General features: G+C 33.4%; 1 protein-coding gene across 1 annotated transcript in view; it reads right to left on the reverse strand.

The window, feature by feature from the left end:
• The window catches only part of TDRD9 (tudor domain containing 9), a 173,195-nt gene that overhangs the window by 16,013 nt on the left and 143,516 nt on the right, over nucleotides 1-13,666 (reverse strand). Inside the window, exons 25-30 of the mRNA XM_051978276.1 lie at nucleotides 10,525-10,636; nucleotides 9,860-10,072; nucleotides 9,439-9,528; nucleotides 8,133-8,393; nucleotides 2,836-2,997; nucleotides 1,660-1,730 (exon numbers count right to left, since the gene is read on the reverse strand). Coding sequence (XP_051834236.1) covers nucleotides 1,660-1,730; nucleotides 2,836-2,997; nucleotides 8,133-8,393; nucleotides 9,439-9,528; nucleotides 9,860-10,072; nucleotides 10,525-10,636 — 909 coding nt within the window. The remainder of the gene's footprint in view (nucleotides 1-1,659; nucleotides 1,731-2,835; nucleotides 2,998-8,132; nucleotides 8,394-9,438; nucleotides 9,529-9,859; nucleotides 10,073-10,524; nucleotides 10,637-13,666) is intronic.

The following is a 13,666-nucleotide window of genomic DNA, read 5'->3' on the forward strand; positions in this document are numbered from 1 at the left end:
AAAACTAAAGGAATGCACATCTAAATTAGGGAATGGGTGAATGGCCAAAGTTTAATTTAAGAACATAATGGAATATTATTATGCTGCACACATAATAATATTATTGAGATGACAAAAGAGAAATTTTGGAGAATCTTATGAAAACAGAAATGATATAGAATGAAATCAGAAGAACAATTTATATTAGAATGACACCATAGAGAAAAACAACTTTTAAAAGACTGAAGAACTCTGATCAATGCAATGATGTCTTTTTTTTTTTTTGAGGTGAGATTCTTTTTTTTTTTTTTTTTTTTTTAAACTTTTTATTGACAGAACCCACGCCAGGGTAATTTTTTACAGCATTATCCCTTGCACTCACTTCTATTTCGATTTTTCCCCTCCCTCTCTCTATTCCCTCCCCCAGATGACAAGCAGTCCTTTATATGTTAAATAGGTTACAGTATATTCTAGATACAATATATGTGTACAGAACCGACCACTTCTCTTGTTGCACAGGGAAAATTGGATTCAGAAGGTATAAATTACCCGGGAAGAAAAACAAAAATGCAAGCAGTTTATATTCATTTCCCAGGGTTCTTTCTTTGAGTGTAGCTGCTTCTGTCCATCCTTGATCAATTGAAACTGAATTGGCTCTCTTTATCGAAGAGATCCACTTCCATCAGAATACATCCTCAAACAGTATCATTGTTGAGGTATATAATCTCTTGGTTCTGCTCATTTCACTTAGCATCAGTTCACGTAAGCCTCGCCAGTCCTCTCTGTATTCATCCTGCTGGTCATTTCTTACAGAACAATAATATTCCATAACATTCATATACCACAATTTATTCAACCATTCTCCAATTGATGGGCATCCATTCATTTTCCAGCTTCTAGCCACTACAAACAGGGCTGCCACAAACATTTTGGCACATACAGGTCCCTTTCCCTTCTTTAGTATCTCTTTGGGGTATAAGCCCAGTAGAAATACTGCTGGATCAAAGGGTATGCACAGTTTGACAACTTTTTGAGCATAGTTCCAAATTGCTCTCCAGAATGGCTGGATGTGTTCACAATTCCACCAACAATGTATCAGTGTCCCTGTTTTCCCACATCCCCTCCAACATTTCGCGCATTGTCTTTCCCTGTCATTTTAGCCAATCTGACAGTTGTGTAGTGGTATCTCAGAGTTGACTTAATTTGCATTTCTCTGATTAGTAATTATTTGGAGCATATTTTCATATGGCTATAAATAGTTTAATTTCTTCGTATGAGAATTGTCTGTTCATATCCTCTGACCATTTATCAATTGGAGAATGGCTTGATTTCTTATAAATTAAAGTCAATTCTCTATATATTTTGGAAATGAGGCCTTTATCAGACCCTTTGACTGTAAAAATGTTTTCCCAGTTTATTGTTTTCCTTCTTGTCTGCATTTGTTTTGTTTGTACTATAATGTAAGGTTGCTAAGTGTCTTCAGAAGCAATCCCTTTTTGGTATTATTTTGCTTAACTGTTTTCAGGCATTCTGTATTGTGGAGAGTATAACTGAATTAAGATGGGACTTTATACTGTTTAAACAAAATTTACAAATTAAAAAAAATAAAGGAATAAATAAGCACATCAGGAAATGAAAAAAAGAGGAAAATCTTACTTGATAGATTTAATTTTATCATACCTGAACTTAGATATTCGGGTCATACTGTGACACTTGAGCTCATAGGGATTAAAAGGACCATGAAGTAGTACCTTCACATGCAATGATAAAAACAAAACAAAACAAACAGAATATCAATAAACAGGATTACTTTTTTTCATTATACTTCTTAACCTCTCTCTGCCACTATATTCCAGTCTCTCAAAAACACTATTCCCAGAAATTACATTTTGAACTTTCAACTAGATAAGACCTTCTTAAGTTATAAAAGAAGACAGCCATTAATGTACTATTGGGGGGGGGGGCGGGGAACCTTAATTCACTGAATTTTTGTTTTAAACTCTTTAAAAATTACATATTTATTACATACTAAGAAAAATATTTCCAAATAGGCCTTCCTGGGGATATAACAAATGTAAATTTTTGGGGGGTAAAAAGGATCTTTGACCAACAACTCAACACTTTCAATGAAAGCTTTGTTGAAAATATTAATCAGTGAATTTTATATTTTTATAGAAATATTACACAAACGTGAGGTTTTGTAATTTTTTTCCATTTATCCCAAGGCTCAACGTCTAAAAGACCATGGAATTCACAGTAAATTCTCTGAGTTTAGAAAGAAGCAGTACTGCTAAGTCCATTTTCCTCCTAATTGGAAACCCCAGGAAATAAAAAAGGGGTGGTGAAGTAGCAACAATCTGGCAAGAAACTTTCTAAATTCTTGGAGCTAAGATTTACTAATAGATCCCATTCTGTTAATTAAAAACATCTTTTGCCAAAGAAGAGACAAACATTTGTACCTGAGATAGAATTCACAAAGTTTATTGATCTGGAAAATATTGACTAAGCCTAACTTGCAATCATATTTTTTTTGAAAAGATGAGTTTTACATTAATTAAACCAACAAAAATCCACTGTGCTAGAGTATAGGATGTAAAGAAAAATGACATAATTCATGTAGAACTTGAAATCTAATAGAGAAATGGGAAGATACAGATTCAAATAAATAGGATACAGATTCAAAGTAGGGGTATGGAGAGATCTAAAATATTCTAGGAAAATTTGAGAAAGAAGAAATTACTTGGGGGAAAAGAAGGAATTAGAATTAAGTAAATCTCCACGGAATTTAGACTTTTCAGTTACAGGCCTAGGACAATAATTTTTTAGAATAGTCAAAAGATAATTTGTAAAAATTACCTTACAATTTGGGGCCCCAAGTTTATTAGCAGAAAAGCTGTCTAACAATATTCGGATCAGAAACTTTTCATCTTCTTTACTATGAGTTACTGGTGGTATAGTTGCACTGGCAGCATTTTCCACTGACTTCGAAAAGAATTCCTTCAGCATTTCATTGTTTTGCTAAACAGAATTACAAGAAAAGCTTATCTTTTAATTGATACACACACCAGAAAATTATTTTGACCCCTCCATTTCCATTAATCCTCCAAAGAGGGCAGACAACAGCACAATCTCATGGGGTTATCAAATTTGCAGCACATTTCTCATATCATAAATCACTGCACTCAAGAGCCATACTCATTAGCTAAGTTGTAAGAGAATTCAGTTGTACACTTATCCCTTCGGTGGCTGTCATTTTCATACATATTTGCTGCCTTTCCCATGCTTATTCCCTTAGATGCATCAAGTGAAACACCTTACGTTGTATTCTATAAAATGGGCTTGTTTTGAAGTTTTATTTAATTATTATTGGTTAACATACTACAGAAGCCCCCCCAAAAAAAACCCAGCTGCAACTTGCCCTTTATATTTCTCAAAGAAATGACTCGGAGATATAAGCACATTGATTCTTTAAAATTTAAAAAAATATTAGCAGAACATGCTTATATTGGATTACTTGCTGTCTAGGGAAGGAATTGGGGGAAAAGGGAGGGAGAAAAATTTGGAACACAAGGTTTTGCAAGAATGAATGCTGAAATCTTTGCATGTATTTAAAAAACCCGCTATTATCAAAATGAAAAAGAAAAAATATTAGCAGAAGAGATGTACATTTATTTCATGTTTTGTAAACAGGAAAACTGAAAGGAACAATAAAAACTCACATTTACAAGGCACTTTAAAATTTGGAAAGCCTTTTACCTATAATAGTAATATTATAAAGTTTTAAGTATTCTCTCCAATTTTGAGCATTACTATTGAGAGGCTCAGAGAGGTCATGAAGACTAATCAATGTCAAAACTGGATTCAAACTTGAATATCCTCACTTCCAAGAGAAGAATCACTTTTGCTTCTCTGGGGCTATTTCCTCATCTGCAAAAACAAGGCTTGGATTAGAAGATGCCTACAGATACCCCTACTGCTCTAACTGTAATGTCAGGACAAGAATTTATAACCTAGAGTTTCCTGGCTCCTTCATGTTACAGATCACAGAGATGTGGGGGGCCCGAAGGGACCATATATGAAGGTCACTCTATTCATCTTACACATGAAGAAAGAGGTCTAGAGAAGAAGTGCCAGATCCACAGTTATATAAACTAAGAACTACAATTCAGAGTCATGTGAACTGGGATCATCAACTAAGAGAAAGACTCAAGGCCATTTTAATTAAATGTTGCATCCAAGAAGCAGTAATTCTCCTTGCAACTGTTAAGAATGAAAGAAAAATCATATACATATCTCCAGCAAGTCTAACAGGAAAAGGTAATTTTGTAATAACTTGTTTATATTTCTGCTGGTGCTAAGGAACCAGACAGGCAAAAAAATACAGTTTGATTTCCCTCAGAGAGAAAATGATGTAGTCAGAGAAAAAGGACTGGAACTCAAGATTATCCAATCAATGGAAGTTGATACCATCACCAAAAGAAAGTAAAAGAGTGTGCAGGACAGAATTTTTGGAATTTCTGCAGTTGGGTGACAGGATATGGATGATGATGTGAAACAATTGCAAGATAAAGACAGGTAAATGGAACTACGCTAGTGGGGCCATTTTTCTCTATGTAAAGAAGGATTAAAAGAAATGCCTTCTTCACAGGATGGAGGACCTCTGTGGCAGATCATTCATACTTGATTAGACAAAATCATTGTTAGCACCCACTTGCAACAGCTCTCCTCTTTGCTTTGGTGCAGTATTTTGGCTGATGGAAAAACCTCTTTCTCTACAAAGAAAAAATCTCTGAGTTTGAAGTATTTTAGATTGTAGGATCATAAATTCAGAGCTAAAAACTTTAGAGAGCATGGAATCCAGCACCTTCATTTTTCAGATCGGGAAACTGAGGCACCAAGAGGTTAAGTGATTCACTCAGGGTCACACAACCAATTAACTTATTTATTGATTGACTGACAGACTGCAAAAGAACTCTACCAAATATTTATTTTTTATTAAAGCTTTTTATATTTATTTATATATGCATAAAAGATTTTTCAACATTGACCCTTGCAAAACTTTTGTGTTCCAAATTTCCCCCTCCTTCAGCCCCTTTCCCTCCCTTAGATAGCAAGTAATCCACATATGTTAAACATATAAAATATGTTAAATCCAACATTTCTATACATATTTCCAAAATTATCATGCTATACAAGAAAAATCGATCAAAAAGGGAAAAACAAATGAGAAAAAAAATGCAAGCAAACAACAAAATGAGTGGAAATGCTATGTTGCGTTCCACACTCAGTTCTCATAGTCCTCTCTATGGGTGTAAATGGCTTTCTTCGTCACAAGATTATTGAAACTGGCTTCAATCATCTCATTTTTGAAAAGAGCCATGTCCATCAGAATTATCAATGTATAATCTTATTATAGCCATGTACAATGATCTCCTGGTTCTGCTCATTTCATTTAGCATCAGTTCATGTAAATTTCTCCAGGCCTCTGAAATCATCCTGCTAATCATTTCTTATATAGAACAATAATATTCCAAAACATTCATATACCATAACTTATTCAGCCATTCTCTAATTGATGGGTATCCATTGTTTACAGTTTCTTGCCACTACAAATGTAAAGGGCTGCCACAAACATTTTTGCACATATGGGTCCCTTTCCCTTCTTTATGATCTCTTTAGGATGTAAACCCAGTAAATACTCCACATTTTGATAGCCTTTTGGATATAGTTCCAGATTGCTCTCCAGAATGGTTGGATTTGTTCACAGTTCCACCAACAATACACTAGTGTCCCAGTTTTCCCACATCCCCTCCTACATTCGTCATTATCTTTTCCTGTCATTTTAGCTAATCTGAGAAGTGTGTAGTAGTACCTCAGGGTTGTCTTAATTTGCACTTCTCTTATCAATAGTAATTTAGAGCACCTTTTCATATGATTAGAAATGATTTCAATTTCTTCATCTGAAAATTGTTTGTTCATATCCTTTGACCATATATCAGTTGGAGAATGGCTTTAATATTTATAAATTTGAGCCAATTCTCTATATATTTTAGAAAGGAGGTCTTTATCAGAACTCTTAAATGTAAATTCCCCCCCTTCCCCCAGTTTACTTCCCCTTCTAATCTTGTCTGTGTTGGTTTTGTTTGTACAAAAACTTTTTAACAATATAATCACAGTTACTTATTTTGTGTTCAATAATTCTTCAGTTCTTCTTTGGCCACAAATTCCTTCTTTCTCCATAGATCTCAGAGGTAAACTATCCTTATTCTTCTAATTTGCTTATAATATCACTCTTTATGCCTAAATCATAAACCCATTTCAGCTTTATCTTGGTATAGAGTGTTAGGTGTAGATCAATGCCTAGCTTCTGTTACACTAATTTTCACTTTTCCCAGCATTATTTGTCAAAAAGCAAGTTCTTATACCAGTAGCTGGGGTTTTTAGGTTTGTCAAATACTAGGTTGCTATAATCACTGACTATTCTGTCCTGTGGACCTAACCTATTCCACTGATGGACTACTCTATTTCTTAGTCAGTACCAGATGATTTTGATGAGAGTCATACAATTTAGTAACCATATGAAATAAGATCTAAACTCAGGTATATTCCTAATTTCAAGTTCAATGTTCTCTCATTGTTCACCAGTCTAAATTATGATATATGTGATTGGAGGAAAAAAATGTGAAACAAGAGGGAGAAGGGAAGAATCTCATTCAAGGAAAAGCAACTCTGATTTGGAGAGATTAGTACAAAAAAATGGTAATAAGAAGTTGATATCTAAGATAAATTAGGAGGAGTAAGAAAGTACCTAGGTTACTTACCTTGGTGAAGTAAAGTCAAAAGGTTCCAATGATTTCATCTGGGACACCAAAGACCTGGTAAATAGAAGTGCTAAGCCAATCCTAGTGGCCTATGAGCTATCTCAAAGACATTTCTTAGGAGGAAGAAAGAAGGAAGGAAGGAAGGAAGGAAGGAAGGAAAGGAAGGAAAGGAAGGAAAGGAAGGAAAGGAAGGAAAGGAAGGAAAGGAAGGAAAGGAAGGAAAGGAAGGAAAGGAAGGAAGGAAGAAATATATATATATATATCGGAATATTCACAAGAGCATTCTTTTGTAGTTTAAAAAATGGATGCCCACCAACTGGGGAATGACTAAACAAACTGTGGTACATGAATATCAATTTCTAGATGTAAGAAATAACAAATATGAAGAATTCAAAGAAACATGGGAACTGACCTGATACAGGACTAGGAAAACAACATATACAATGAAAACAACATAAGTAACATAAAACATAAAAGAAACTTAAGTCCTATGTAATTATAATAACCTAAACCAGCCCTGGAGAAGAGATGAAAAAACGCAGCTTCCTTTGTTCTCTGCAAAGAGAGAAGTTTCTTATGGGTGTAGAACACAATATGTGCAATCAAGCATGACTGAAGTATTGCCTAGTTTTGCTAGACAACCTCCTCCATCCTTTAAAAAAATTATTTATTGGCCCAATAGATAGGGAAAGAAAATATATTTTTAAAAATGAAGGTGATATAAAAACAAAAGATATCACTAGAAACTTAAAAGAAAGATCACAGTACCCAGGAAAAATAACATAAGACTGAATATGGGTAGAGGTTTTTCAGATTTTTAAAAAAGAAAAATTAAGCAGAAGTAACAAACCACAGGCCAGTAAGCTTGACTACAATTCCTGGAAAAATTCTGGAAAGTATCATTCAAAGGACAGTAAACAACAAGAAAAGGAAGTAGTGATCATCCCAAAGAACCAGCATCATTTGATAAGTGTTTGGATATGTAGGCATACTACAGTAATTTAACTCTTCTTTGACAAGTATCTCTAAACTGGTTGATCACAAGAATGCTATAGATAGTTTTCCTATTATATATGTCTCTCTTAATTAGAGTAATTCAATATCATACTTCTTGGCTTTCTCCCCTTACTTCCTGCCCCAGAAAGTCTCAATATTTTTGAATCTTCAGATTTTTATTATCATTTAAATTAAACAAGAGGCAGTCCCTCTTAGCCTCTGCCTACCACCCAACTTTGTTGTCACATTCTAGACAGCACTAGAATCCCACTGAAGTCAGTATGAATTATGCCATGCCATTCAGTTAAGGAGAATTCCTTATAAAAATTTACCTACTTTTGATTCATAAGACTCTTCTGCTAATTCAGCATAGCATTCTTTGATAAGCACATCCCGAATGTTGACCACTTCTTTAATTCCAGAGTAACGATACACATCCACATGCAGAACACTGTGTACAACTGAATACACTTTCACTATAAGAGCACAGCCATTGACTAAAGCAGCAAACCTTTGACTGGCCCCATAACTCCAGTGTTCTCCACATACAAGAGACTTGGCAGAAGGACGCATCTTACAAATCTTGAATTCCAGAGCCTACAAGACAAATATAGGAACAACAACATTTTATAAATTCAATTATTTAGCAACATGAAGTCTTATACTGATGCTGGACATGTATACCAAGAAAATTAAAATTCTCTGCCCTAAAAAGGCTTAATTAGTTAAGAATATATAATACTTCACCTATTGATCATCTCAAAGAAATATGACCTTTTTTTACTGTATACTTGATTCCTTGACTACACAAGTATATTTAAAAGCATTTGCATAAAAGAAACTGCAGAGATAAGATAGGATTTCATATTTCGTTTCTAAATTTATATTACTGTATATGTTTGTTTTATAACAATCCTTCCAAGGTTTAGTTTCCTGAATAACTATGCCCCACTTTCAAAATCTCACTTGATAGTCAACCTTTTGGTGATGAACCTCTTGTTAATTAACAGGTAGGTCCTTGAAGGACAGATAAAACATTCATCATTAGGCTTGTACTCCATAAGCCTTTCTAATTTGGTTAGAAACTGCCAGGCATAGATATTATCACTGAAGACATAAGAATCTCTGAAGACTTTAAGAATTACTGGCTCATACATGCAGAGTTACAAGGAACTTCAGAGATCATCTGATCCAATTTTCTCATTTATACCAAAAAAAACAAAAAAAAAACAAAAAAAAAAAAAAACCCTGAGATTTAAAAAAATGACATGACTTGCCCAAAATCATAAAGTTGTCAAAGTCAACAAATCCTTTGACTTGAGAGATGTCACCATAAAAGAGATTTTAGTAGTAGATTATAATAATATAGTAATGAAAAAAAAGTGTCTGAATACCTTCCCTGTAAAAAGAAATATTTAAATCCTGTCTAATTCCAAGATATCATAGTAAGAAACATAAGAATAATGTTCACATGACCATTAAGCTGAAGAGTTGAGACTATGGATAGAAAATTAATACCTATATTTGACAATCTCCAAACCTTTCGCTGAAATAAGTAGTATAAGAAAACATATTTGAGAGTTTTTTTTTATATCTGTAGAGGGAAAAGAAAGTTAGAAAGTCATTCCTCTTTTCATCTTACCTGAAATGGAAGCTCTAGAAGATGGCAAGGGATTTCCATTAAAAGATCTAGGCTTACATGTGATCTATTACCATAATCTACAAAAAAGACCTAGACAATAAAGAATCAGAAACAGAAGGGTAAGTACAAATAAGTTGTTAAAAAACTATAAAATTCAGGATCAAAAAGAATTTGTAATATAATAATACAGAATTGTGACAACAGTAATTCAATGATTAAACATAATAGATCTAAGTAAATATAGATTCCCTACACTGAGTACCTTCCTTTAGTGAGTTACCAAGAACAATAAATCAAATTTTACTAACATCATTTTCCAATAACATTATTTCCCGCCTTTAATATGTATTACAAAAGCTTTTTACCAATGTAAAAATCTTGTCTCATTTATCTTATTAAGTTCTATTAGTGAATAACATACCTCAGCAGAATTTCCAGAAACATATAGGATTTGAGCTCTAAAGTAGGTTTCTTTATTCAAATTAGCAAATGGTGCCAGACAAACTAAATCAGGATATGGACGAATTGGCAAAGGCACCAATTTCAACTGGTTTATTTCAACTGTTAGCTTTTTCAGTATATTTGTATTCTTTTCATCAATCCTATAACCCCAGAAGTGACCAACTTCTACAACCTTTTAAGGAAAAAAAAAGGAAAGAATGTAATTTGAAAGGGATTTCTCTACCAAACGAAGTGGTCAAAAGGCTTTTTAAATCACAAAACTTCATATATCATTATCTTTTACTTAACGAAAATTGTATTAAATTTATATTTCAAATATAAAAAAAATTGAAAATATATTAATTATCAGCTTCACTTACAACTCAAAAATTTTACAATTCAAAAAATAAGTAGATACTCACTAAAGGGAAATGGTTATGATATTTAGGTAAAGTATTCACACATCAATAACATAACATTACCCTTTGAAATAATATTAAATCAGAAATATATCATATCATATATCGACCACTAACAAACTTAATTAGAATCTAGAGCTTCTAATAAAATACACAGTTTTCAATACAGTTGATTCAATTCAACTTAAAGAAAAAAATACAGTCTTCTCAGCCCAATTTCTCATACCTCAGTGACATCAATAGTTAAGAGCAGGCTTGTAATTGCTTGTGACTGCTCTAGAGCATCTAATGAGATCTGCATAGTATCAATTGTCTGCTTCTGGAAGTCCACGTTCACTCTAAATAAATACATAACCTTTTTTAAAGTAGTGTTACACAAGTCATTTTCATGTGCTTTAAATTATCATTATAGTCTATACACAAATATGAAATGTAATATCATCTTAATTCAATGTCACATATTAATGCTAAATTATAAAATTCATGTTATTTGAATTATTACTAAAATTTTAGTTTCTTTGTCAAAAAAAACACCCCAGGATAAGTCACAAAAATCTAAATAAATTCTTCCAGAAAGCAACATTAGAAGACCACCAAATAAACTAATTTTTCACATCAAGACAATGAGATCCTTGTGCAGGAATTTGAAAAAGAAATATGATACATGGTATCCAACAGTTAAGTTGCATGCCCAGGAGACACATCTAAGTGGCATGCTTGAAATCTTTATTTTATAAAATTAAATTCAGAAAACTAAAAAAATAAGCTTATTTCTAATGATCATTCCTTTTAGTTAAGAGAGTAAGCCCATTAGATTTCAAAGTTAACCTACTCTAAAATAGGTGCTTGTCCTACAATTAGAGCTAATTATTAACAACCATTGTTGTTCTTGTCAAAACCTCAAATCCAAAATGGAGAAGTCTGAAGGGACTTTAGTGATCATCTATCCCAACCACATTTCTTTTACATAGAAGAAAAATGAGACTCAGAGAAACTAAATAATTTGCTGAGCATTATAAAAATAACTTGGTAGCAAATATGGCATTCAAATTCAGTGATCCCAAATACAGTATATAAAAAACCAAGAATACTATGAAATACTTAATATTTATTGGAAAACATTAAAAATACTCCAGGAAGTGCCTGACTTTTAATTAAGTCCCTCCTCCCATTCTATGTTCCACATATGACTATTCCCCCATAACTGGAATATTCTCTGTCCTTATTTCCACCTCTAGACTTCCCTCAAGTCTTAGTTTAGGTCCCAATTTAAAGGTTTCCTACAAGACACCTTACTCAGTCCCCCTTACTATTTGTACTTCCATCTATTATCTCCAATTTATCAAGTCTATATCTTGTTTCTATATAGTTGTTAGCATTACTGTCTCTTCCATTTGGCTGTTCATTAAGAATAGGGACTGGTTTTTTCCTCCTTATCCCTGGTGTTTAGCACAGTTTTGGCATACAATATGCACTTAAATGTTTGCTGACCAAACTGACCAGTTACAAAAAAAAGAGCAGATTTAACAAGTGGGCAGCCTAAGTGCTATGTTGACATTTGAGATATGTTAAAGAATTATATTAGTCCTCTGGTCCTGGTGAATTTTCTATTGAGAATATGTGGAAGAGTGGGAAATTGTAAACAGCATGAGATCTATGCCAATGGAAAAAATAGATCTCTTAAAATATCTGGACCCTAGATCACATTCACTGCAATCTTGATTAATATTTGAGATTTCTGATCTTACTAATTGTATATCTTCTACTAATGTTCCCTTTCAAGGCTTTATCATGGCTTAGTGATCAATTAATTAGAAGAGACCTGGCAACCATTTAGACAAACCTAAATCAAAAATATTTCTCACTATAACACACCTAATAGGTAATCACAACCTCTGCCTGAATATCTCCAAGGACAGAAAACATACTTCTTAAGGTAACCAACCATCATTAAGGTAGCTCATACAGTTCTACTTGTATACTAATTGCTACTATATTGAGTGTACATTTGCTTTTCTGCAGGTTTCATTGATACTGGGTTCTCCATTTTGGGACCAAACAAAATTATATCCATTTTTTACAAGACAGTTATTCAAATATTTGAGCACAACAATCAAGTTCTTCCCGAGTCTTCACTTTTTCAGGGATAAATACTTTCATTTTGTTTAAATGATCCTCAAAAACAAACAAGATCTTTCACCATCCTGGATGTGATTTTCTGTTTGCTCTCTAGCTTATTTAAGCACTTTATGAATTAAACACAATTCTTCAGATTAGGTATAATTTAATAATTCTCCAGATAGGTATAGCTAACATGGAAAAGAGGGAAAGTATCACTTTCTTATATCCAGTGTCTCATTAGTTTTTTGAGTGACTATATCACTTAGCTGACTCATGTTGAGACTTCAGTCCATTAAAACCTGAAGTTCTCAAGGCATCTGTAACTTAAAATTATGTCTCTCCCTTCCTATAATTGGGAAATTAATGTTTTTGAAATTTAAGGGTAAGACTAGGGAATGTGTTGTAAGATTCAAAGGACATTTTGAAAATTTTAAAGTGATATGTAAATATCAGTTATCTTTATTACTATTATTATTAGTCACTATTATTATTATTATTATTTACAGTGTAGTAATGACCATGAACCCCCACTGAGCTCAAGAAATGTTTACAGAGCAATATAGGAGTGTGCTGGTATATGTTTAATGTGAAATGGAAACTGCTAACGATTTTTACTAACCACCTTCATTTACTCAAACTCCCCTACTATCCAGAGGAAGCCAGACTGATCCTGGAATCAAGTACCAGCCAAGCAAAAGATAAACTGAGCATTTGTTAAGCTGAGTACATCAGAAATTCCTTGCAACATTTGCTTTCTGAACCTGGAACTCCTACTGCTATGCTACAGAACAAACTCAGACTGGCTCAAATCAGTGACCAAACCTGATACTGACCTTCTGGAAAAGAGCTCAGTCCAGGGATAATCTGATAAGATCACTATACAATTATCACCCCCCCACACACACTACCACCTATGATTTTTGTCTTGATACAACCTGATCAGACCACTATAGGATTATACTATCACCCTTTCTCATGATTGTCTTTATAATCCCTGCTGCCTATGCCCACCCCAAGCTCAGTTCTAACTACGCTACCTATATATACACATGTCTGCCATTTTTAGCAGGAAGAAATCCATGGCTATAACCTGTTTTTCTTGACTAAACTGGAAAAAGGCTGATATTAACAATTGAGCTCTCTAGGGGAAAAATGTGTACACGCTTTTTGCATTAACAATAAAAGATCAAAAATGTATTATTTCTGAAGTGTGAATGCTCACACTGAAAATTAAATGGACTCTCACT

Source organism: Antechinus flavipes, chromosome 2 (genome assembly GCF_016432865.1).
Source record: "Antechinus flavipes isolate AdamAnt ecotype Samford, QLD, Australia chromosome 2, AdamAnt_v2, whole genome shotgun sequence".
Taxonomy (NCBI): Eukaryota; Metazoa; Chordata; class Mammalia; order Dasyuromorphia; family Dasyuridae; genus Antechinus; species Antechinus flavipes.